At 41.9% G+C, this 23,616-nt stretch overlaps 1 protein-coding gene across 1 annotated transcript; it reads left to right on the forward strand.

Moving 5' to 3' along the window:
* The first annotated feature begins 147 nt into the window (after positions 1 to 147).
* Positions 148 to 21,418, forward strand: LOC139477370 (tRNA (uracil-5-)-methyltransferase homolog A-like). Its single transcript, XM_071259929.1, has 20 exons — positions 148 to 191; positions 1,878 to 2,262; positions 3,819 to 3,910; positions 4,902 to 4,977; positions 5,435 to 5,486; positions 6,234 to 6,294; positions 6,554 to 6,608; positions 7,198 to 7,277; positions 7,834 to 7,882; positions 9,584 to 9,647; positions 10,265 to 10,371; positions 11,013 to 11,159; positions 13,292 to 13,395; positions 13,933 to 13,981; positions 14,734 to 14,794; positions 16,607 to 16,728; positions 17,426 to 17,501; positions 19,058 to 19,174; positions 20,479 to 20,575; positions 20,995 to 21,418. Exons 2-20 carry the CDS (start codon positions 1,981 to 1,983, stop codon positions 21,416 to 21,418), a joined length of 2,115 nt encoding a protein of 704 aa, XP_071116030.1. The 5' UTR covers positions 148 to 191; positions 1,878 to 1,980.
* The last annotated feature ends 2,198 nt before the right edge of the window (positions 21,419 to 23,616 follow it).

A 23,616-nucleotide genomic window follows, 5' to 3' on the forward strand; every position in this document is an offset into this window, starting at 1 on the left:
TAAGTTATGTTTTTTGGATTTATACGTATTATTTCATTAAATATTATTTGTTTTTGACATATGTAATGTATAATTACCCGCAATGTGGGCGATCTCTTTCCAAAGCAACTCCTATTATTGAAAAAAAAGAAGAAGTTTTACCATGTTCTTAAAAATAATGATCCAAAATGGCGGCGCCTATGCACCACGGGGTGAGTTACCTTTCCCGGCTGCGTTTTTCAAACAAATTTGTTTTTCAAACCGTTACCTGGTTAATCGAATGTCACTGCGTCACCACGTCTGATAATCGTTGGCAACTGTCTCCATACTGTAATCCACTGGTTTTCCTGACCAAGACACGATTATTTCCAAGATAAGGATAAGGCGTAAAACAACATTCACCCCATTACCAGATTACACGTATGACAAATGAAACTAACTTTCAGTGGAATAGGGTAAGACTTCCGCCCGTTAACCCCTAAAAAATATATGTAACTAACAGGACCGAGCGGCAATGCATACATAAACAACTTTTGGAGGGGGATACGGGCGGAAGGCTTTGCCTGTATTTTATCTCAGGCTGATACGATTAAAGAATCTGTTTGCAACCCAATAGTTTGATAAAAACTAGATATATCTCAAGAAAAAATGACAAGTTTCTCAAATAAATATTTATGTGTGCTTTTTTTTATCCTTAAGGTTATTTGTGTTAGGGTTGGTTGAGGTTATCCCTAACTCTATCCTTAGCCTAAGTTCATTGAAATTAAATAGTAGCGAACATATCCAATAGCTGCTCTGGACTCGTTGCTGTAGGCCTATATCACAGCTACTCGTAAGTATAAATGTTACCTGTTTTATGATAGGTTAGTAAGCCTTTGGCAATACGATCCATTATTAATTAACTACCGCAATAATATAGCGTACCATGCAATGTTATTTTGCCTATGCTGTAATATCAAAATTCTTTTGCCTGGGAATTGGACAAAATAAAGCACTTTTAGCTGCTCTACATTTTTGCATTACAAAACCCTAAGGAAGCAAACAAACCCATTTGCTAATAGTGTAAATAATAACTAAATAGTATTTATAAGGCCAGTGAAACATAAATTAATTATGAGATTTTTATTCAAATTTATCAATTAAGGTTGAAGAGGCATTTTAACTTTGATGTTTATTTTAAACTGTTTGTGGTACATATATTAATCATGTAAATCAGACGGGGAATAGTCCTTCAGAAAATTATCTAGATGCTGGGTATTCGCAGGGATACAACACTTCTCAGACACCCATACAAAAATTCAGATACCAACCTTATTTAGTACTTACTTTTAGCATGTGATTAGACGAGGTTGTTAAGGCTAAATTAAGATGTTAACCTATCAGAGAATACTACTTAAAATTCACATTATCGTATTCAACGTAATAAGCGCCCAGGGCGCTTTCAAAATTAGAAATAGAGGGCTCTTATTAGAATATAATTTTGGTGAGAAAAAAAACGGTTGAAAGATTGTAAATTTCATGGTTTATGCTGACAGCCTGAAATGATACAAAAGAAAAGTCGGTGCGAATTATACACAACAGATATATTTTCCAGAATTTAATTGCCATAATTGAGGGTGCATATAACACATGAGTGCATATTATACACGAATAAATAAGTCTTGTGTACATTGATCAATCGGAAGGGGCGATATTTGGGATTGTTGACTAGCCAATATACTAGCAAATATCACTGTGGGCACTTATTAGAGTGGAGTGCTTATTACGTTGAATACGGTAATAGGTGGATATCTCAGGGACATGTTTGACAAAATGTTTGACATGAATCAAGTTTTCCTGCAGATGAATTCATCTAAGCAGAAGCTAACATTTTCATCTGCTCTTTAAATATGTTTCAGATTTTCACATCAAGTTGCTGAACACATAATATCAGAGTATAAATACGTACCTAATTTCCTTCTACTGGAATTACAGTTTTGAATAACTGAGAAGCATCACAAGATGGCGTCTCCTAGCACGGATTTAATACAGCCTTGTCAAGACGCCAGCAACATCTCTGATCCCCTGTGTGGTACTGAGAACACTGATGCAGTGGACATGATGGATGAGGATAAAGTAAATATTAAGCAACAAACAGGTGATAGCTCTTCAAACTTCTCTAAGGATGGAGAATCTGTTGCCATGGAGACTACAAATCCCTACAGCTACACACAGAGAAAGGAGTTTACTTCAGAGATCTACAAAGTTGAAATTGAAAATCTACCAAGAAATTATGGATTTGCTGTAAGTCGAACATGATTATCATAATTATTCATACATGTCATAAGGGGTGAATTATTTGTTCAAACTATAGATATGCTACATTGCCAATTACCTAATAACAAACCCATGAAGATCTGGGGTAGAACAGGTCTTCAGCAACCCATGCTTGCCGTAAAAGGCGACAATACCAATACAATATAACAATACCCTGAAGAAAGTTCCGAAAATTAATATTACCTAAGACCAGCACTATGAACAATGACAGTTTGTCTAACATGTCTAATGTCAGGGTATTTTCTTTATTGCATTAATCGACATGTTTAAGCCTGGACGGTTATCTAGGATAGGAACTAATTGCTGTGGCAGCTAATTCAAGGATAGAACTTCTTTTTATCCAAAACTAGAGAACTGGTGTATTATTTTGTATATACATTCTTACGTTTAACATGTTTTTAAGGTATTCTTACATCGCTTTAAATGCAAAAATGCCAAGTGAAATATTCAATGATAAGCCGTGAATGCAATTGAAATCTTTAAAATAGTAAGTTAACAGTTATGATCACCTGAATTGAGATATCTTTGAATCCAATTTGGGAGTTGTTACCAACACTTACTGCAGACTTTGTGCCGAATATACATGATATAGGCCCCTGAGAATGCCGAGATAAGTCCCTGTGTTAAGTGTATGGTAGTAACCACTACCAGGTCTCGTATTGCTACTGGGAGATGGATAGTCCTGTGGTCTAAGGCTCGAGCTATGTGCAGTTCTCCCCTCCTCGGCACAGGCACGGGTGGCCAGTCGCTTAAGTCGCCGCGAATCGCTGTGAGAGTTGCTTCCCTTGGTCACACCAGAAACCTATGATTGTGGATTCAAATCCCGGTTCGCCCTGATTTGTTTGTCAGCACCATACCCATGCTCGTGGGTTTTACAGAAGTGGTAAACGTCTGAGACCTGCATCATCTCGTGCTTTCCTCCCACATTAAGCTGACACGCCGTGATATAACTGGAATACTGTTAAGAGCGGCATTAAACTCACTCACTCACTCACTCACTCACTCACTCACTCACTCACTCACTCACTCACTCACTCACTCACTCACTCACCATGTCCAGTTCTTTATGTCGTGGGTTTGAATTATGCATTGATCACATCAATGATCAGACCCACAAAGTCTTCAATCTGGCTCTTGCCAAACTTTCCTCTTTTGGTCATTAAACTGTAATGCATTGATAGGAATATTGTTCAAAGTGGCCTAACTCCCTCATTCATTTATGCAGTACAGTCAAGTCTGGCTACATGTAGTCCAGCATTCGTTAATCCAACACTGCCCCATGTTTTGATGCGAGACGAGTCGGCTAGTAGCTGCATATTACAACAGTTCCAGAGATGACCACAGTGCTACCTCATGTGATTTTCGATCGTGAACGTTGATACAACTCAATCTTGTTAATCAGGCTTACTTGTCAATCCGACATAATCATATGCAACCAACCATGTCGGATTAACGTGACTTGATTGTATCGGTCATTTATGACAGTTCTTGTAATTATTCTCCAATATTTGCTCTTATTTCAGCAACTGAAGAAGAGGTTGTCCACGGCACTGAAGCTGAATCCACACAAAATCAAGGCTATGCCAAAGACAAACTTTGCCTTTGTTACATTTAAGTAAGTTACTTCCAGATGTGTGATTTTCACTCTGGATATTATCAATCAATTTGATTCGTATCTAAGTTTGAGTACCATATTTCCAAATATAATCATCAGCTGATACTGTTGTTGCTTCAGCTCTCTAAGTTATTTTTTTTTTGTTAATAGCCAAGCAGCACCTAACATGAATATTTAAGGAGCCAAACCTATCTTAAACAGTTATTGTCGCCAGTTTTGTTTGCTTTTAGGTATGTGGTGAGCAGTAGATAGATTTAGGTCGCCATTCATAGATTTTAGTCGCATTTTGCCACCACTACTTCGAGGGCTGAGCGGATACTGTTCTCGGCAGTTTCATTGTTTTGGTAGAATAGGTCTTCAGCAACCCATGCTTGCCACAAAAAGGTGACTATGTTTGTCCTAAGAGGCGACTAACGGGATCGGGTGGTCAGACTCGCTGACTTGGTTGATGCATGTCATCGTATCCCAATTGCATGGATTGATGCTCATGATGTCAATCACTGGATTGTCTGGTGCAGACTTGATTGTTTACAGACCGCCGTCATATAGCTGGAATATTGCTAAGTGAAGCATTAAACACCAAACATTGTTTTTACTTCTATCACATTCATTACAAACAAGTAACAGGAATATCAATGGACTCAGGCCATAAAGCCAGAGAAAGCTGCTTTCTGATTGGCTGATGTCGACTTCTTGTTTGCCATTTCAGTGGTCGGTCAAAGTTTGCGAAAGGTCATTCTGACGTGACCTGTAATGGGTTGACCTCAGATCTTTATTTTGCAGCAGTGAGAACTCAGGTCTGATTTTTATGAGTTTGGGATCTGCACAATGTCATTGTATCATGATCAGTCAGAAGGATCTGCTATGTACAAAAACTAAGCCCTAGGTTTGCTGAGACATCTCTGGTTTTTTAACAATTTATGAAAAGTTCCCTTGGATAATGATTAGATGAGTGTGAGTGAATATATGACACTTAATGATTGTCCCATAGAAATGCAGAAGATCGGGATGCAGCCTTGACAGGGATAGAAGGTCACGTGTGGAAGGGCAAGGTCCTCCGTGTCAGGGTAAGTGATTGGTTCAGCTTTGGCATGTTTGTTCGTTTGTTGTTTAACGCCGCTCTCAGCAATATTCCAGCTGTATGACGGCAGTCTGTGAATAATCATAAATTTGGGTCAGACAGTTCAGTGATTGACATCATGAGCATTGATCCATGCAATAGGGTTATGATGACATGCATCAACTGATTCAGCAAGCCTGACCACCTGATCCTGTTAGTCGCCTCTGACGACAAGCATGGGTTGATGAAGACCTATTCTACCCCAGATCTTCACAGGACGGGAATTTTATGCTGAGCAGGCATTCCAGTGACATCACTCAAAACACAGTGGCTTAAAAATATCTGACCCAAGTGAGAAAACTATCTAACTCACTATTCAGATTTGATTATTTACAGGCCATTGTCTTATATTGCCGAGTACGGCATTAACCAACAAACAAACACTAAACACCTGTCTTCTTCAGAAAGCCCAGCCAGCAGCTGATCCTCTCCTGAAGAAAAGGAAGTTGCAAGAAGGTCAGTTCAGCATCCTGTTCACACCCTGTTACTAAGGGCCCACACACAAGATTACTATGCTATATTTTAAACCCAGCACAAGTCTGGACTAGTACAACAAATATTGAAAACTCTCAACATCCCTTGGCTAATTCAACGACATTGCATGTAGAGATGATAGATCAGTGAGATGAGCTTATGCACACTCGATGAACCCAGCAACCTTGTTGTCACAGGGCGTTGTTTGGCCGGTGTGTCTTGCAACAAAATTTAACAAATTATGTCATAGGGTATTGTGACGTGATTGTAAACTTTGTGGTGCAGGGTCCCGTTCCACAAGGCGATCGTAGCACAACGGCAGTTGTAAGTCTATGTTAAAGCATTGGAGCTACTATGACCTTAACGCTACAATAGCTTAGTGGAACAGATGCCTCAATTCTAAAGGTAGGCTGTTGTATGGTTAACATCAATATGTAATATAATAATTAATTTGAATTATTCTGTTAAACTCATTCGGATTATGCTGTGATGTAGATGTATGCCTATTCACACACACCAGTGAAATTAAAAAAAAAGTTATAAACAGCAAGTAATAAGTAAAATATTAAACTTGCTTCCGTTCATGAAACTCGTGAATAGTTCCCTCGTCAGATAACATAACTGTTCACTCGTTTCATAAAACTGGTATTACACGGGAGCTAGTTTAGTATTCTGCATTTATCAAGCCCTTGTCATGGCCTGCTATTCAGTGTAAAGCTGGTGTTTCAGAGCAGCAGGGAGGCAAGAGGCCACGAGTAGAGGAGGAGGATGACACGCCCTCTAGTGTCAGGTAGGGACATGTCAATGATTTGTCACAAGCATAGTCGCCTTTTACGGCAAGCATGGGTTGCTGAAGACCTATTCTATCCTGGATCTTTACGGGTCCGGTTTGAACATGGTTCCACTAGTCTGGTTAGTGAAAGAGGAGATTAATGAAAATAAAATTAACTTCTTACCCTGCAATGGGGTGCCTGCCAGTCATTAGTTGCAGGCCATCGGCATGATTGACATTCAACAGTCTGTCTCTCACTTGCTGACATCTGTTGTAGACTCCTCAAGTGTGTTGCCCCCTACTGGGGAGTTCCTTATGAAGAACAGCTGAAGGTCAGTCACAGCTTAGCGTCATTTCTTTTGCATCACAATTTTGAAAGTACAAGGGTGATATGGCTGTTAAATCTCATATATTCTTTGTCCTTTGACAATACATGAAGTTATAACATCCATAAGGCTAAGAAAAAATAATCATCATAAAGTCTGCCGCATGTTTTGTTTTATTTACATTAAAACAAAAAATGTAAAAATCCTGTTAATCAAACACAATGCAAAACAAAACGTGCAACTTCATGATGATGTGGGCAGTGCCTGAGAACCAAGACTATTATTTTTTTTTAGTTCTTGGTCTGTCAGCACAATGTGAACCAAAATGCTAAGCACATTCTTGATGCCCACCTGTGATTTCACTCAATATTTTAAGGTTTTACACGGTAGCTTTGTACAAGATGAACGTTTGTCATAAAACCAAATGTTTGTATCGTTAGTGCAAATATTTCTTTTCGGACCTACTTGAATTTTGCATGTATATATGTAAGCTATATATGTGTATATGTATTTAAGCTCCCTGCTATCAATATTGGATATGCGTCTTAGTGTAATGTCAATATGAAACCAATCAATACTCATGATCATGTTCCAGAGGAAGCAAGCAGATATTGTAGATGTCCTGAAGTGGATGGGCAAAAATGGAGAGCCTGGAGATTTCTTCAAAAAACAGAGGTAGTTCATGTACATTGTATCAAGAATCCTGTATATTGGCTGGGGTATAAATGCTCGACAAAACCCCTTGCTTGCACTTGGGGCACGGGTGACCCAGGCGTCAATTCGCTGTGTAGAGTTGCGTCCTTTGAGCACATTCGACACCTATGATTGTGGGTTTGAATCCCGGTTTGCCCTGACTTTGTTTCTAGGTTTGTCAGCACCACACACTCGCTAACTCACTCACTTCACGCTAAAAACCCGGGTTCGATTCCCCACATGGGTACAATGTCTGATCATCACTCACTCACTCACTCACTCACTCACTCACTCACATGAAACCTATTATGAACTGAGTGAGTTATCTCACTCACTCACTCACTCACTCACTCACTCACTCACCCACCCACCCACCCACTCACTCACTCACTCACTCACTCACCTATTATGAACTGGGGGAGTTATCCCAGCCTAATATGGCAATAAGTGGTAAGAAAAGATAAGCAATAAAACTCAATCTTTCCCCATTTTGTGTGAGGAGAAACCATTCCAGACTGTGGTTGTTTTAATATTTCAGGAAGGAGAACGACGGCATGTGCTGTAAACTGTTTCCAGTCAAACCGTCGGTGAGTTTCATGAACTACTGACACTAGCTCCCTGACGAGGGTGAATTTCATGACAGAGTGGCTTCACTCGACAAACCTAAGTTTGCCAATTAATGTTTACAATCAGTTTGTGAGTTTGAACGAAACGAGTTGTGGAATCGGTCTCTATTCTTGCCAGTATTTTGGCCAACATTTTAGTGTTTTCAAACTCCCATTTTGACATATGGATGGTTGTCAGACATATTGTGGGCGGTCGGGTAGCCTAGTGGTTAAAGCGTTCGCTCGTCACGCCGAAGACCCGGGTTCGAATCCCGACATGGGTACAATGTGTGAAGCCCATTTCTGGTGTCCCCCGTCGTGATATTGCTGGAATATTGCTAAAAGTGGCGTAAAACCAAACTCACTCACTCACTCACTCACTCACTCACTCACTCACTCTCTCAGACATATTGTGTGCCTACAACCAAGCAATTAATAATCAACTTTGTCTTGCTTGTGAAGTACGGTATTCAGCGTAATAAGCACCCCGCTCTTATAAGCGCCCATGGCGATATTTGCTATTATATTGGTTAGTGGACATTCCTAATTAGCACCCCTTCCGATAGATCAGTGTACACAAGGATTATTTATTCGTGTATATTACGCACTCGTGTGTTTGCACCCTTAATTATGGGCAATTAAGTTCTGGAAGAATATATCTGGCGTATTTAAACCACGAAATTTACGATCTGTCAACTCACTATTCCTAATTTTGAGAGCGCCCTGGGCGCTTATTATGTCGAAGAAGGTATATCAAGTCAGTGTTCAAAATAAATGTTAAAACAATGGGTCTTCATGGTTTCCGATTAGTTCATTTTCTAGAACACTGACTGATTGCCGTCCAAAATGTCCTCATGATAGTTTTCAGCCTTGGTAATGATATAGAAGAATGTCCTGTCAAAATTTTCTAAAATCATGAAAATGTCCTGATGACATTTGTCTCTTGAAATATACCTGGGCCTTTCATGACCTTAATTTTTTAACCTAAAAGATTTAGGGGGTCTCTGTGTTCAAATACCATCGAAGACCATATATGTTTCACTTTGTTGTCTGATCGTCTTCCCAAGGCAAGGGAGTTAACTGACTATAAAAGTCCAGTTTCCACCTTTGCTGAACTAGGCTGGAATTATGGAGTTATATTTTGACTAACGAGTCTATGTGTAGTCCAATCAAAATGGCATAATGAAATCGACATCCGGTTCGTAAACTGCAGTGCAGATTTCGGTCAATTGCATTATTTGCAGAGCATGTGGACCATCAACTCAGCGTCAACAGGGATTTGCCAAATCTTTTCATGTTCTTAACGCTCTTCGCAAAGTAAGACCTGTTTTTCACAGTATAGATTTTGATTATGGATACGACCGTCTTGACTGGGAGCCGCCATTTTGTTTGAGGGAAATGCAAGTGATGTGAGAGGTGGAATCTGATTGGTCAATAACAGGGACATTGAAGGGACATAACTCGTAATAGCAACTGGTGGCACAACGATCGAGCCCAGAAATTCCAGCCTAGTTTGGCAAGGGTGGAAACTAGACTGTTATGGTCTGTTAACTCCCTTGCCTCAAGAAGATGGTGTCTGAGCTATTTGTCTTCTGACGAAAAAATGTGTTTAAAACAAAGAAAACCTCAAATGACCTTGGCTCACCGTTAATTTTGACACCTGGAATATTGCCTGTGTTTTAGCCACTGCTTCTAGGCTACAGGAACAAGTCGGAGTTCTCTATCGGGAAGGGTGTCAATGATGAAGGTATGGCTATTTGATAGTTTTCAGACATTTCTTTTGTTTGTTGGTTGTTGAAAGGGCAAGTAAATTCAACATAGCAACGTTGTACATTTTAATACTTTAGGGCATACTTTATCGCAAATGCTTGACCAAAATTAAATTTGAAAGATTATTTTGTGGGATTATTTTGTCGATATTTCACCAGATCGTACCTACCATATTTTCTTGAGTATAGTGGGCACTTTTTTTCGAAAAAACACAGCTGTGTAGAAGGGGGTGCGCATTATACACGAAGTATGAGTTTGGATGTTTTTTCCCCCCATGGAAAGACATTACCGTGAGCACGAAACACCGGAAATACCATGTCAACATATCCATACTGAAGTACGCAAAGAATCATGTAATTACACTGTCTGGCTATAAAAAGTGTTCTTTGTATATCTGGACTTATGTTTGTAACTTATTTCATTAATTTTATTCAAAATACTTTTGTTGTGCTTACATGTATATATATGCTCTCTGCCTCATGGCATTCATTCACCTGATAAAGGAGTAAGCATATACTCCGAAACGTGTTCCTCATAGTAAAGAAGTTGACGTCCATAAATTCTCTTTCCTTATGAGCTTTTCTTTGCTGCCAGATGCCATTGTTGGATTCCGGTTCGGGCTGTACAAGGACGGACATTGTAATGTGGGACCTCCCGATGACATTCCCATCATCCCTGACTCCATGAAGAAAGTTGTGCAGGTACGGAGGTCACGGAGGTCATGAATAATGAGTGAGTGGGTTTGGTTTAACGCCGATTTTAACAGTGTTCCAGTTATATCACGGCGCAGGTCAATGTGGAGGAAAGCCTGAAGTGATGCAGGTCTCAGACATTTACCACTATGGTAAGGGCCAAAAGCACTGGAATGGTGCTGATAAACCTAGAAGAATAATCGGGGTAAGACCAGGATTCAAACCCATGATCATTGGTTTTGGGTGTTACCAAGGGACATAACTCAACCCCAAAAGAGATGCCCAGAGACCCTGTGAAGATCCGGGTTAGAATTGGTTGTCATCAACCCATGATTTCGTAAAAGGCGACTGACGGGATCAGGTGGTCAGGCTCGCTGACATGGTTGATGCATGTCATCGTATCCCAATTGTCAGGATCAATGCTCATGGTGTCAATCACTGGATTGTCTGGTCCAGACTCGATTATTTACAGACCGCCGTCATATAGCTGGAATATTGCTGAGTGTGGTGTTAACAACAAACAAGCAGACAAACAAACACGATGTCCAGTGAAATTACCCTGAAAAGTGAAAGCAGATGAGTGCAAGACCCTGAAGTTGACATCAATTCAACATTACTAAACTGAATGAACTACTCTTTCTTTCCTTTAGAACTTTCAGCACTACTTGACCACTAGCCAGTACTCTGTGTTCAACCCCGAGAACCACTCCGGCCACTGGCACCAGCTGACCGTCCGAACGACCACAGGACAGGACGTCATGGCCATTGCCGAGTTCCATCCCCAGCAACTCACCAAGGTGAACGGCTCTAAGCCCAAGAGGCTGGATCTAATCATTGTATATACCGTATTCGACGTAATAAGCGTCCAGGGCGCTCTCAAAATTAGAAATAGGGGGCTCTTATTACAATATTATTTTGGTGGAAAAAAGAGAGTTGAAAGATAAATTTTGTGGTTTATGCTGACACACTGAAATGTTTATATACGACAAATACATTTTCCAGAATTTAATTGCCCATAATTAAGAATGCATGTAACACACGAGTACGTATTATACGAGAATAAATAAGTCTTGTGTACATTGATCAATCGGAGGGAGTGCTAATTGGGATTGTTCACTAGCCAATATATTAGCAAATATCGCCGTGGGCGCTTATTAGAGCGGGTGTTATTACTTCGAATACGCTATATATATATATGAGAAACACTGCAAGTAGGAGTTCTCTCAGAGCATCGTAATCTCATTTATTTGCCAGGTAGTCCCTTCTGGACAAATGTTTATCCAAAAAAGCAAGAGACAGGCGATGATTTTAATGGAGTAGGTCAAACAACTCATAACTGTCGTTCAGAATACCCCCATGGTAACCTTTTTGAGAAAAACATGCCGACTGTTTCCCTCCTGATCTGGTAAGCAACGCTCTGATTTGTCAGAGGAAAGACTTTTCTAACTTCACCAGGAGCTGGATGTCCTCAGGTCTTTGTTTAATGGTAGCGAGAACTTATATCTGCTTTTCATGAGATTGTGTGTCAAACAACAAACAAGCAAAACTGTAGGTGCAATGATGGTTAAAATCCTGTTTGAGTAAGGATAAGATATATGAATGAATGACTTCTTTATTACAATTAGGAGTGATGTTTCGGTGCCTCCTACCTGTACTACTTGTCAACCATACTCTGTATAGCACTTGTTTGATAACGGTGTTAGAACCTACACCGAACATCGCATCTAATTGTAATAAAGAAGTTGTTCATCCATATATCTTATCCTTACTTAGTACTCCCAACTTCAAAATGCCTCTCAAAGAAGAAAATCCTGTTTGTTGGAACAATAACAGTGTTCCCACAGGCTTTTGAAACGGCCTAATTTTTGTCAGTCTGAACATTAAACTATTTTTAATTCTTTCAACATCATCAACAATGCTGTGTCGTGGCTGACAAATTCAGTGACGTCATCTCTGAAGTAACTTAGTTAGATTTACATGTCATTCACAACCGCCTCCATGGTCTAGAGGTAGAGCGTCAGCCCGGAGAGCGGAAGGTCCGGAGTTTGATCGCCGGCTGCGTCATACCAAAAGACGTTAAAAGATGGTACTTGTTGTTACCCTGGCATTAAGGGGCTAAAGCAAGGACTGGTCGGCTCGGAGTCAGTATACTGTGTCTGAGTGGGATATTCATGTTAAACTGCGGCATGGTATCTCAGTGAGCTAGCACTATAAATCGGCATCAGTCCGGACTAGTACAAGCAGCCACACAAACACACACGCGTACATGCACGTCGCTGTAAAAGTGCAAAAATCTTGGACGCGACGTATAACCCCATTTCACCACCACCGACTACTGATTATTGCCAATGGTTTGTTCAACAACAAAGATTTATATGGTACAGTAAAGTACGGTTATAACGAACTCAATGGCACTACTGATATTAGTTCGTTATAACCGTAGTTCGTTATATGCATATGTACAGCATAACTACAGCAAATAGTCCGGACCAAAAAGTAAGTCCGTTATATCCGTCATTTCGTTATAAGCGTTTTCGTTATAACCGTAGTTTACTGTACTTTATTTGCCGGTCCAGAGGGACTGACAGTCACATGAATTACTGGTCCAAGCCTAATTTTACTGGCCAAACGGTAAATGGGAACTCTGAATACATTTGATGTTGTTTTGAAAGGGAGTTCTTATTAGAGTACCATATGTGGCCCAGTAGGCACCACACTAGCATACCAGGGTCATGTGTTGGAATGCCAGAGATAGCCCTTGGCGCGTCTGCTCGACAACCTTGCTCTTCACCCATGTTTTTCGATGAAGTGGTAAAGGTCAAGACCTACATTAGTTCGGTCTTTCCTCCCACACCAAGCTGACAAGTCGTAATGTGACATGACACACTGTTGAAAGTGTCTTTAAGCCCAACTCCCTATTATCTTGCAGGAGGAGTTGGAGGCAGAGAAGGAGTCAATACGAGTGTACTTCACTGAGGGAAAGGGGAGAGACTCCGGTGTGACATCTATGTACTTCCATCAGAGCAGAGCCAGGTAAGATAAGACCTATAATAATAATGATCATCATCAGCAGCAGTATCATCATCATCATAAGGGGGCACGGGTGGCCCAATCGTCTAAGGCACTGCAATTTGCTGTGCAGAGTTGCGTCCCTTAGGCATGCCAGAAACCTATGATTGTGGGTTTGAATCCCGGTTCACCCCAGTTATGTTTCTAGGTTTGTCAGCACCATACCTGTGCTCTTGCGCTTTTTCAGAATGCATACAAAGGAGCTAATTTCCGAATCACAATTATGAGCTAATTTACTTTCCGAGTCAATTCCATTTATTTATTTAGAACAGTTATATACATCTAAAACATTATTTCATGTTTTCAAAATCTTAAAATGTTCACTAATTTTGGGAAAAACACAATAGAGTGATGAATGGATGAGTGAAAAAATATTGGTTACCCAATGAAAAATGTACTAACCCAATTGAATTAGAAACCATAGAGTAAAAACTCAATTGCTCAAAAAGTTATCTGGAGCTCTGTGTATAGATGTAATCCTTGCTTGTAAATATGTTCCAGAGCATCAACTGACAAGGAAGAACCATATGAGCTGGTCTATGGTGCAACAGTGAGTACTTGGATTTCAATTCATTTTCTTTTAAAAAAGGAATGCCTCCATGGTCTAGTGTCTGAGGGGGATGTTAAATTGCTCATGGTATCTCAGTGGGCACGGGTGGCCCAGTCGTCTAAGGCACCGCGATTCACTGTGCAGAGTTGCGACCCTTGGGCACGCCAGAAACCGATGTTTGTAAGTTCGAATGCCGGTTCGCTCTGATTATGTTTCAAGGTTTGTCAGCACCATACCCGTGCTCGTGGATTTCACCGAAGTGGTAAACGTCTGAGACCTGCATCACTTCGGGCTTTCCTCCCACATTAGGCTGACCCGCCATGATATAAATGGAATAATGTTAAAAGCGGCGTGAAACCCAACTCACTCACTCACTCACTCATGGTATCTCAGTGGGCTAGCTCTATAACACCAGCATTCGTCTGGACTAGTATATACGCATATTGCACATCGCTATTCACACAGATGCAATAATCTTGAACTCGTAATTAAACCCCATTTCACCTCACCTCATACGTGTGTCTCTTTTTAAGTGCTACAATAGATAAATAAATAATAGCTACTGTTTAACTGTTTTAAAAAAATAGACGAATGGGGTTGATATGTTTCAATAACTGATGATTTGAATAACTGTATATTTTTCATGGACAATAAAACTGGTCAGGAGAATTGAATGCAATACTAAAATACCTCTGGAATTAAGAATATCAGGAATAAAACCCAGCTCACTCACTCACTCTGATATTTTTCAGCATATTTATGAAGAGGTCCTTGGACTGAAGTTTAGAATTTCCCCTGATGCTTTCTTCCAAGGTTGGTTCACTTTTGTTTTGGGTCGGTCAGGTAGCCTAGTGGTTAAAGCGTTCGCTCGTCATGCCGAAGACCCGGTTTCGATTCCCGACATGGGTACATTGTGTGAAGCCCATTTCTGGTGTCCCCCGCCGTGATATTGCTGGAATATTGCTAAAACGGCGTAAAACCACACTCACTTTTATGTTTGTTTGTTGTTGGTTTTTTTCTTTAACCCCACACTCAGCAATATTCCAGCTATATGACAGCAGCTTGTAAGTAATCATGTCTGGACCAGACAATCCAGTGATTGCATCAGCGTATGCAATTGGGATACGATGACAATTGTTTACTTTTGGCTGATGCTCTTAATTAGGTTCTTGCATTGGGATCCATGGTGGAAAGGGCACACGCATCAATTGTTGTGTACAGAGTTAATGGAGTTATCTGGACTTGCTCAGAGGTTGATAATGGACCATAATGTCAAAAATTCCCAAATTGAAATTACACATTTCACAATTCATGTTGTAAGATTATAACTAATGTTATGGCTTTGTAGAGATGGCTTTGGAGTCCAGGATAAGTTGTTGCCCTTGTGCATGTCAGGATCCTGTGATCAGTGGGTTCCAATTTGCCCTGAATATATCCTTGGTTTGTTGAGCCTGTACATGCAGCAGCCAGACTTTCCTGCCCTTTTAATTAATACTCTGTAACAGCTGAAAGAAAGTGGCATCAACCTCTCACACACTTGGGGTTGAGAACTTTGTATTTGGGGATGGGTGGTTACCATTACAATACATTTGAAGAATGATCCATTCAACAAAATATGCATTGAGCTAAGTCAGCACTGTGTTTGACTGTGAACAGATACAGCAGGACCCCATGGGGACCAACCACTTCTGTGGTTTAGTGGTAGAGTGTCCGCCCGGAGAGCGGAAGGTCTGGGGTTTGATTCCTGGCCGCACCATTCCAAAAAACATTAAGAAATGGTACTTGTTGTAACCCTGTCTGGCGCTCGGTATTAACGGGCTGATACAAAGACTGGTCGGCTCGGAATCAGTATACTGTGTCTGAGTAGGGTTTTCATGTTAAACTGCAGCATGGTTTCTCAGTGGGTTAGCATGATAAACTTGGCATTAGTCTGGACTAGTGCAAGCAGCTACACACTCTCGCAGGCACCCACGCACACACACATGCACCCACAAAAACATGAAGGCACACATGAAGGCAGGCAGGCGACTAAGAGGATTGGGTGGTCAGGCTAGTTGACTTGGTTGTCCTCATACCCTGATCCCTCGATCACTGGATTGTCTGGTCAAGACTTAATTACTTACCAGTTGCCGTCATATAACTGGAATATTGCTGAATGTGGCGTTTAACAACAAACAAAGGCAAAAGTGGAGTCTGTTGTGGCCTCCCAGCTCACATGGTAGTAGATAGATAATGGTGCATGTAGTACATTTTAAGGAAAGTCTTCAGGTGTTTTGTCCAGTGAGATCTACCCACTCATTCTGTGTCATATTGTGGACTATTGGTCTCACCCTGGCTAAGGTAGGACATGAACTATGGGTCTCACCCTGGCTTAGGTAGGACATGAACTATGGGTCTCACCCTGGCTTAGGTAGGACATGAACTATGGGTCTCACCCTGGCTTAGGTAGGACATGAACTATGGGTCTCACCCTGGCTTAGGTAGGACATGAACTATGGGTCTCACCCTGGCTTAGGTAGGACATGAACTATGGGTCTCACCCTGGCTTAGGTAGGACATGGACTATTGGTCTCACCCTGGCTAAGGTAGGACATGGACTCCTTCACTGACATATTGTGGTTTCAGTGAACACTAAGGCAGCCGAGATCCTGTACAGCCAGCTTGCTGAGTGGTGTGACCTTACCCCCACGACAACTGTCCTGGATATATGCTGTGGCACTGGCACGATAGGTCTCACCCTGGCTAAGGTAGGACATGGACTATTGGTCTCACCCTGGCTAAGGTAGGACATGGACTATTGGTCTCACCCTGGCTAGGGTAGGATATGGACTATTGGTCTCACCCTGGTTAGGGTAGGACATGGACTATTGGTCTCACCCTGGCTAAGGTAGGACATGGACTATTGGTCTCACCCTGGCTAAGGTAGGACATGGACTATTGGTCTCACCCTGGCTAAGGTAGGATATGGACTATTGGACTCACCCTGGCTAAGGTAGGATATGGACTATTGGTCTCACCCTGGCTAAGGTAGGATATGGACTATGGGTCTCACCCTGGCTAAGGTAGGATATGGACTATTGGTCACACCCTGGCTAAGGTAGGATATGGACTATGGGTCTCACCCTGGCTAAGGTAGGACATGGACTATTGGTCTCACCCTGGCTAAGATAGGACAGATCGACTACAGGTCTCACACTGTCATTTTATAGCTAAGGTAGTGCCAAGATCACTATATAGCTCAATTAGTGCCAAGATCACTACATAGCTCAGATAATGCCAAAATCAACATATAGCTCAGGTAGTGCCAAGATCACTATGTAGCTCAGTTAGTGACAAGATCACCATATAGCTCAGATAATACCAAGACCACTATATAGCGCAGGTAGAGCCAAGATCACTATGTAGCTCAGCCGGCAGGTTCTGACCCTAGTTTGTGTGTTTCAGAGAGTGGAGAAGGTGATCGGGGTGGAGATGTGTCAGCAGGCCGTGGAAGATGCTAAAGAAAATGCAAAGTTGAATGGTCAGTGTTAACTCACCTGGGCTGAGACCAGTGGGATAGCCTCGTTGTTTAAGCGATCACTCATCAGGCCTAAAACTCGGGTTTGATTCCCCGTATAGGTACAATGTGTGAAGTCCATTTCTGATGTCCCCTGCCCTGATATTGCTGGAATATTGCTAAATGTGGCGTAAAACCAAACTCACTGACTCGCTCACATGGGCTAATCAGTACAAGTGCGACCCCGAGGGGAGTTCACGGGGAGATCTCTATAATCTTGTTCAGGGGAAATCTGTTATGGGTTTCCCACACTGTGACGGGCCCTGTGTGGAGTCTAGGTTAGGTCACCAGTAACCTATGCTGGTTGTAAGAGGCATCTAAATGGACCAGGTGGGCAGGCTTCAATATTGATTGATTGTATGCGATCAAACACTGTTCTGTATGCTCTAGACTCAATAATGTACCTATTATTCAGTGCAGCCTTAAACAACAAATGATGTGATGGCTGATATAATTGGTAAAACCAAGCTCACTCACTTGATTACTATCTCCAATCTCATCAATCTGATCAATCTCATTAAAATCAGATCTTAGTTTTCGATACCGCTTAACAAAGATCTGAGGACCGACCTTGCGCGAACTGTGACCGACCAATGGAATGACCAATCAGAAGGCTGCTTTCTCGTGCTTTACAGCACTAATTTCAAATTGGCGACTACGCTTCGAAACATATTTTGACGTATTCTCAATTAAAAATTTTGAAACTGTTAAGAACATTCTGGAATGGCTTATAGATGGCCTAGATTGTATGGATATAATCTGTCGTTCGGAATACCCCGTGTTAAATATTTCGTGGTTGCATGATTAGAAAACACATTCCGACTGTCACTTTCATGATCTGGTAAGCGACGCTCTGATTGGTTGGATGAAAGGTCGTTCTGACGTGACCCGTAATGGTATGTCCTCAGATCTTTGTTTAACAATAGCGAGAACTAAGATCTGATTTTAATGAGATTCATTGACTGATAGTTCTTGGATCTGATAAATATGCAGATATTCTACTGAAAAGTTCTTCAGCAACCAAGCTTGTCGTATGAGGTGACTATGCTTGTCGGAAGTGACGACTTGCAGGATCGGGTGGTCAGGCTGTCTGACTTGGTTGATGCATGTCATTGTATCCCAATTGCATGGATCAATGCTCATGATATCAATCACTGAATTGTCTGGTCTAGACGCGAATATTTACAGACCGCCATCATATAGCTGGAATATTGCTGAGTGCGGCGTTAAACAACAAACAAACAAACCAGGTCGTCTGCTGTGATAACCATGTTTGTGAAGCCAATCGAAATAAGGACAGCAATCTAATTGGATATCGTGTTTTCACGACGAGGGACACAACTCGTGTTCTGCATGGGGTGGCGCCACAATCAAGCCAGGAAAAGTAGGCTTAAAATGGGAGGGGTTTAAACAACAAACAAACAAAGCATATATTTTTCTCCCATTAACTGGATAAAGATTGAAGTGTAGGGCCTGATGGCTTATCATACCGTGTCGTATAATCGGCTTGTCATCACCAGGTGTGACCAATGTGAGGTACTACTGCGGCAAGGCAGAAGACGTCATCAGCCACATGACATCATCGTTGTGGTCTAAAGATGTCGTAGCCATTGTGGACCCACCAAGAGCTGGATTACGTAAGTTGACGACCTTATTGTCAAATATGAGTCGAGCAAACCTGCATCATTTACGATGTCCATTGGTCTGAATTCATAGAATTTAAATTTTTCTGGGTTAGGTAGTTTTCAGATCTAGACAACTTGTTCCAACATTTCATTTGAAAAAAAGAGAAGGTCAGTGTGCATTCTACGGAAGCCTCTTTTAGGCCATTTGGTTTTTTCTTTTTTTTCTTGAAATTTCAAGATCCTAAGTTGAAATTTCAAGATGTTTTGTTGAAATTTCAAGATACATACTAAGTTGAAATTTCAAGATTATAACTTGAAATTTTTAACTTCATATCTTGAATTTTCAACTTAGTATTTTGAAATTTCAAGATAGTATTGAAAAAAATAAAAAAACAAATGGCCCTTTATACTGAGCGAATTCAATTTTTAAACCTCCAACCTAAAAGTGTGGGAGTATATGGTTATGCCAAGGAATTACGTCCATCCTTTCAAGGACATTTTTGTGTGCGACCTACAACTTGAAAACTACTGCAGAGATTCTTTTCAAGCTTGAACACTTTCTATACCAATAGCAGAAGTGCAGTGAGAAGTTGGATTTCAATATTTTCGATTTTCTGAAAAATTCAGCTATTTTTTATTTTTTTACTTTTTACTTAAACATTTGTGCTACCTATAACTTGAAAACTACTGCATGGATTCTTTCAAATTTAGCAAACAGTTTCCATACAAAGAAGTGCAGGATGTTTCTGAGAAGATACAAATTTTTACGTTTAGAACTTTGATACCCCCGACCTTATGCTGAATCAGCATTAAGCCTCACTCCAGCAATACCAATGTTATACCTCTGGATTATTTTCATGTTATTTAAACTAAATCCAATTTATAATGTGCAACCTTTGGTTATCTTCCATGCTAGTTGCATGTTTTCTATACTTTCATAACTGCTAACTAAATTCAAGTGGCAGTATTTTAGATGGCTGATTGTCTTTGCGTTCAGGATCTGTGAAGATCCGGGGTAGAATAGGCGACTATGCTTGTCGTAAGAGGCGACTAACAGGATCAGGTGGTCAGGCTCGCTGACTTGGTTGATGCGTGTCATTGTATCCCAATTGCGTGGATTGATGATCATGATGTTAATCACTGCATTGTCGGGTCCAGACTCTATTATTTACAGACTGCCGTCATATGGGTGGAATATTGCCAAGTGCAGCATTAAACAACAAACAAACGAATCTTTGCATTCAGACTTTGTTGAATGTTACTCATGCTATCAGTCACTAGTTTGCTGCAGATGATAATGAATCGTGTACTTTCAGACAAGAAGGTAATCAAGGCTCTGCGAGGGTGTCAGAAGCTGAAGAGGCTCATCTATGTCGCCTGCAATGCCAAGTCAGCTAAAACAAACTTTTTTGAGTAAGTATTGTCACAAATCAAACCACGTCAGGAGGCACAGGAGTCCCAGTGGCTGTGCAGAGTTGTTTCACTTAGACCCAAAGTCTAGGATCGTGGGTTTGAATCCACGATTCAAGGTGACATCACATTTTGTGTGCACATGAATGGCTGATGAATGCAAATGGCTTCGTTATTCAAACTTTTCAGTCACGAGTGGAATCTTCGTCATTTTTTTCAAGTTTAATAGATGAATTAAATGATCAGTGAGTATACAAAACAAAATCGGACATTTAAACCACGAATTTGGGTGAACTTTCCTTATATCCACGAATCAAGGTTACGCGAGGGTACATTCAACTTCAAATTGGATTTGAGGGTGCATATTGCATCACAATTTGGCACTCACTCACTCACTCACAGTATTTGCATTCACTTTCCAGTCTCATTCGCAAGGAGAGCAAGAAGCATCGAGGTGGGGTCTTCCTGCCGGTCAAGGCCATCCCTGTTGACCTCTTCCCCCAGACACCCCACTGTGAACTCATCATAGTATTCGAGAGGGATATGGACAACAGCAGCAGGACCGACCCACACACGAGGGAGACAGGAGCTGACACGGACACAAGTCAGTCCCAGTGTGTGCAAGACACTGCTTCCAGTCTGACTGATAGTGCCAAAGAAACTGCTTTGAGTCCGACTCACAGTGTCAAAGAAACTGCTTTGAGTCCAACTGACAGTGTCAAAGACACTGCTTTGAGTTTGATGGACAGTGTCAAGGACACTGCTTCAAGTGTGACTGACGAGGGTTCAGGGAAGGATGGGGATGTTACGGAAGGGGATGTTACAGAAGGGGATGGTAAACAGTGATGAACTGAAGGAGGAGTTCGGGGGTGGGGAGGGGGTTCAAATGGTTGAAGTAGGTAAGGGGAAAACAGGATATTTTATTATGTTCACAGATATGCCTTGTAAAATGTTATTCATCTTTTGTAATAAATATTCAAAGGTAATTGTGTCTTTTATGGTACTATGATGGTTTATTTTATATAAGTGTAAGGTGAATTATTTCTAAATCAGTAAATCAGGAGAACATGCAGACCAGTTTGGCCACTGTCATTGGAGCACCTTCATTAAAAATAGGAAAAGTTTTAGAAAATATAGTTTGATGCCCAGATGAGGGTACTCATGGCTCTGCAAATCCTGCAATTAACCAAAATCTGCACAGCAGTCGCCTGTTGATGATCCGGATGTCGCTTTTGCAGTTTTGAATGGACTATGCAGAAATTCCAGCCTTGGTCAGCAAGGTTGGTTGGTTGGTTTGTTGTTTAACGCTGCACTCAGCAATATTCCAGCTATATGACGGTGGTCTGTAAATAACTGAGTCTGGACCAGACAATCCATGTAATTGGGATCGATGACATGCATCAACCAAGACAGCGAGCTTGACCACCCGATCCCATTAGTCACCTTTTACTGGTCAGCAAGGTTGGAAACTGGACTTTAAGACAGTTAACTCCCATGCCTTGGAAAGATGAAATGAACATGAAAGACCATGAAGACAAGTTAAATATATTTTAATTGACATACTGTCAAGTGCTGAAATAAATAGAAACAGCAACATAACAAACTTGAGCATTCTGTGATGACTACATCTACAATACCGCACTATTGCATGAATTGCCACACTAAGGCTCCATCTTCCACATCTCAAGGGCTCGCATTTCGGTAAACTTACTCCAACCCCTGATCCATTCCCGTGGACCTTGCTATCTCAAATTCGACTCAGGTCGGGTGGGTACTGAGGACCCAGGTACCCACAGGACTACCCGGAACACAAAGGAATGCCCACAAACTAGGGCTTGGACGGGCAACTTGGGTACTCAGGTCGGGTGGGTAGTGGGAAGGACTGGTACCCACAGGACTACCCGGAACACAAAGGAATGCCCACAAACTAGGGCTTGGATGGGCAACTTGGGTACTCAGGTCGGGTGGGTACTGAGAAGGACTGGTACCCACAGGACTACCCGGAACACAAAGGAATGCCCACAAACTAGGGCTTGGATGGGCAACTTGGGTACTCAGGTCGGGTGGGTACTGAGAAGGACTGGTACCCACAGGACTACCCGGAACACAAAGGAATGCCCACAAACTAGGGCTTGGATGGGCAACTTGGGTACTCAGGTCGGGTGGGTACTGAGGACCCAGGTACCCACAGGACTACCCGGAACACAAAGGAATGCCCACAAACTAGGGCTTGGACGGGTTACTCAGGTACTCGGGTCGGGTGGGTACTGAGAAGGACCCAGGTACCCACAGGACTACCCGGAACACAAAGGAATGCCCACAAACTAGGGCTTGGACGGGCAACTTGGGTACTCAGGTCGGGTGGGTAGTGGGAAGGACTGGTACCCACAGGACTACCCGGAACACAAAGGAATGCCCACAAACTAGGGCTTGGATGGGCAACTTGGGTACTCAGGTCGGGTGGGTACTGAGAAGGACTGGTACCCACAGGACTACCCGGAACACAAAGGAATGCCCACAAACTAGGGCTTGGATGGGCAACTTGGGTACTCAGGTCGGGTGGGTACTGAGAAGGACTGGTACCCACAGGACTACCCGGAACACAAAGGAATGCCCACAAACTAGGGCTTGGATGGGCAACTTGGGTACTCAGGTCGGGTGGGTACTGAGGACCCAGGTACCCACAGGACTACCCGGAACACAAAGGAATGCCCACAAACTAGGGCTTGGATGGGCAACTTGGGTACTCAGGTCGGGTGGGTACTGAGGACCCAGGTACCCACAGGACTACCCGGAACACAAAGGAATGCCCACAAACTAGGGCTTGGACGGGCAACTTGGGTACTCAGGTCGGGTGGGTACTGAGAAGGACTGGTACCCACAGGACTACCCGGAACACAAAGGAATGCCCACAAACTAGGGCTTGGACAGGTAACTCGAGTACTCGGGTCGGATGGGTACTGAGGACCCAGGTACCCACAGGACTACCCGGACCCGTGGTTAGTCATGTGATATAGTTTTTAATGACAAAAATATCTAGAACT

This window comes from Haliotis cracherodii, unplaced genomic scaffold, assembly GCF_022045235.1.
Source record: "Haliotis cracherodii isolate W230 unplaced genomic scaffold, xgHalCrac1.p SCAF_33, whole genome shotgun sequence".
NCBI lineage: Eukaryota > Metazoa > Mollusca > Gastropoda > Lepetellida > Haliotidae > Haliotis > Haliotis cracherodii.

Bases quoted from the DNA above. Each gene is read 5' to 3' on its own strand.
- LOC139477370 (XM_071259929.1), top strand. From the start codon at position 1,981: ATGGCGTCTCCTAGCACGGATTTAATACAGCCTTGTCAAGACGCCAGC. The intron at 3,911-4,901 runs GTAAGTTACTTC...ATTGTCCCATAG, and splicing joins TTTGCCTTTGTTACATTTAA to AAATGCAGAAGATCGGGATG. The intron at 16,729-17,425 runs GTAGGACATGGA...TGTGTGTTTCAG, and splicing joins TAGGTCTCACCCTGGCTAAG to AGAGTGGAGAAGGTGATCGG.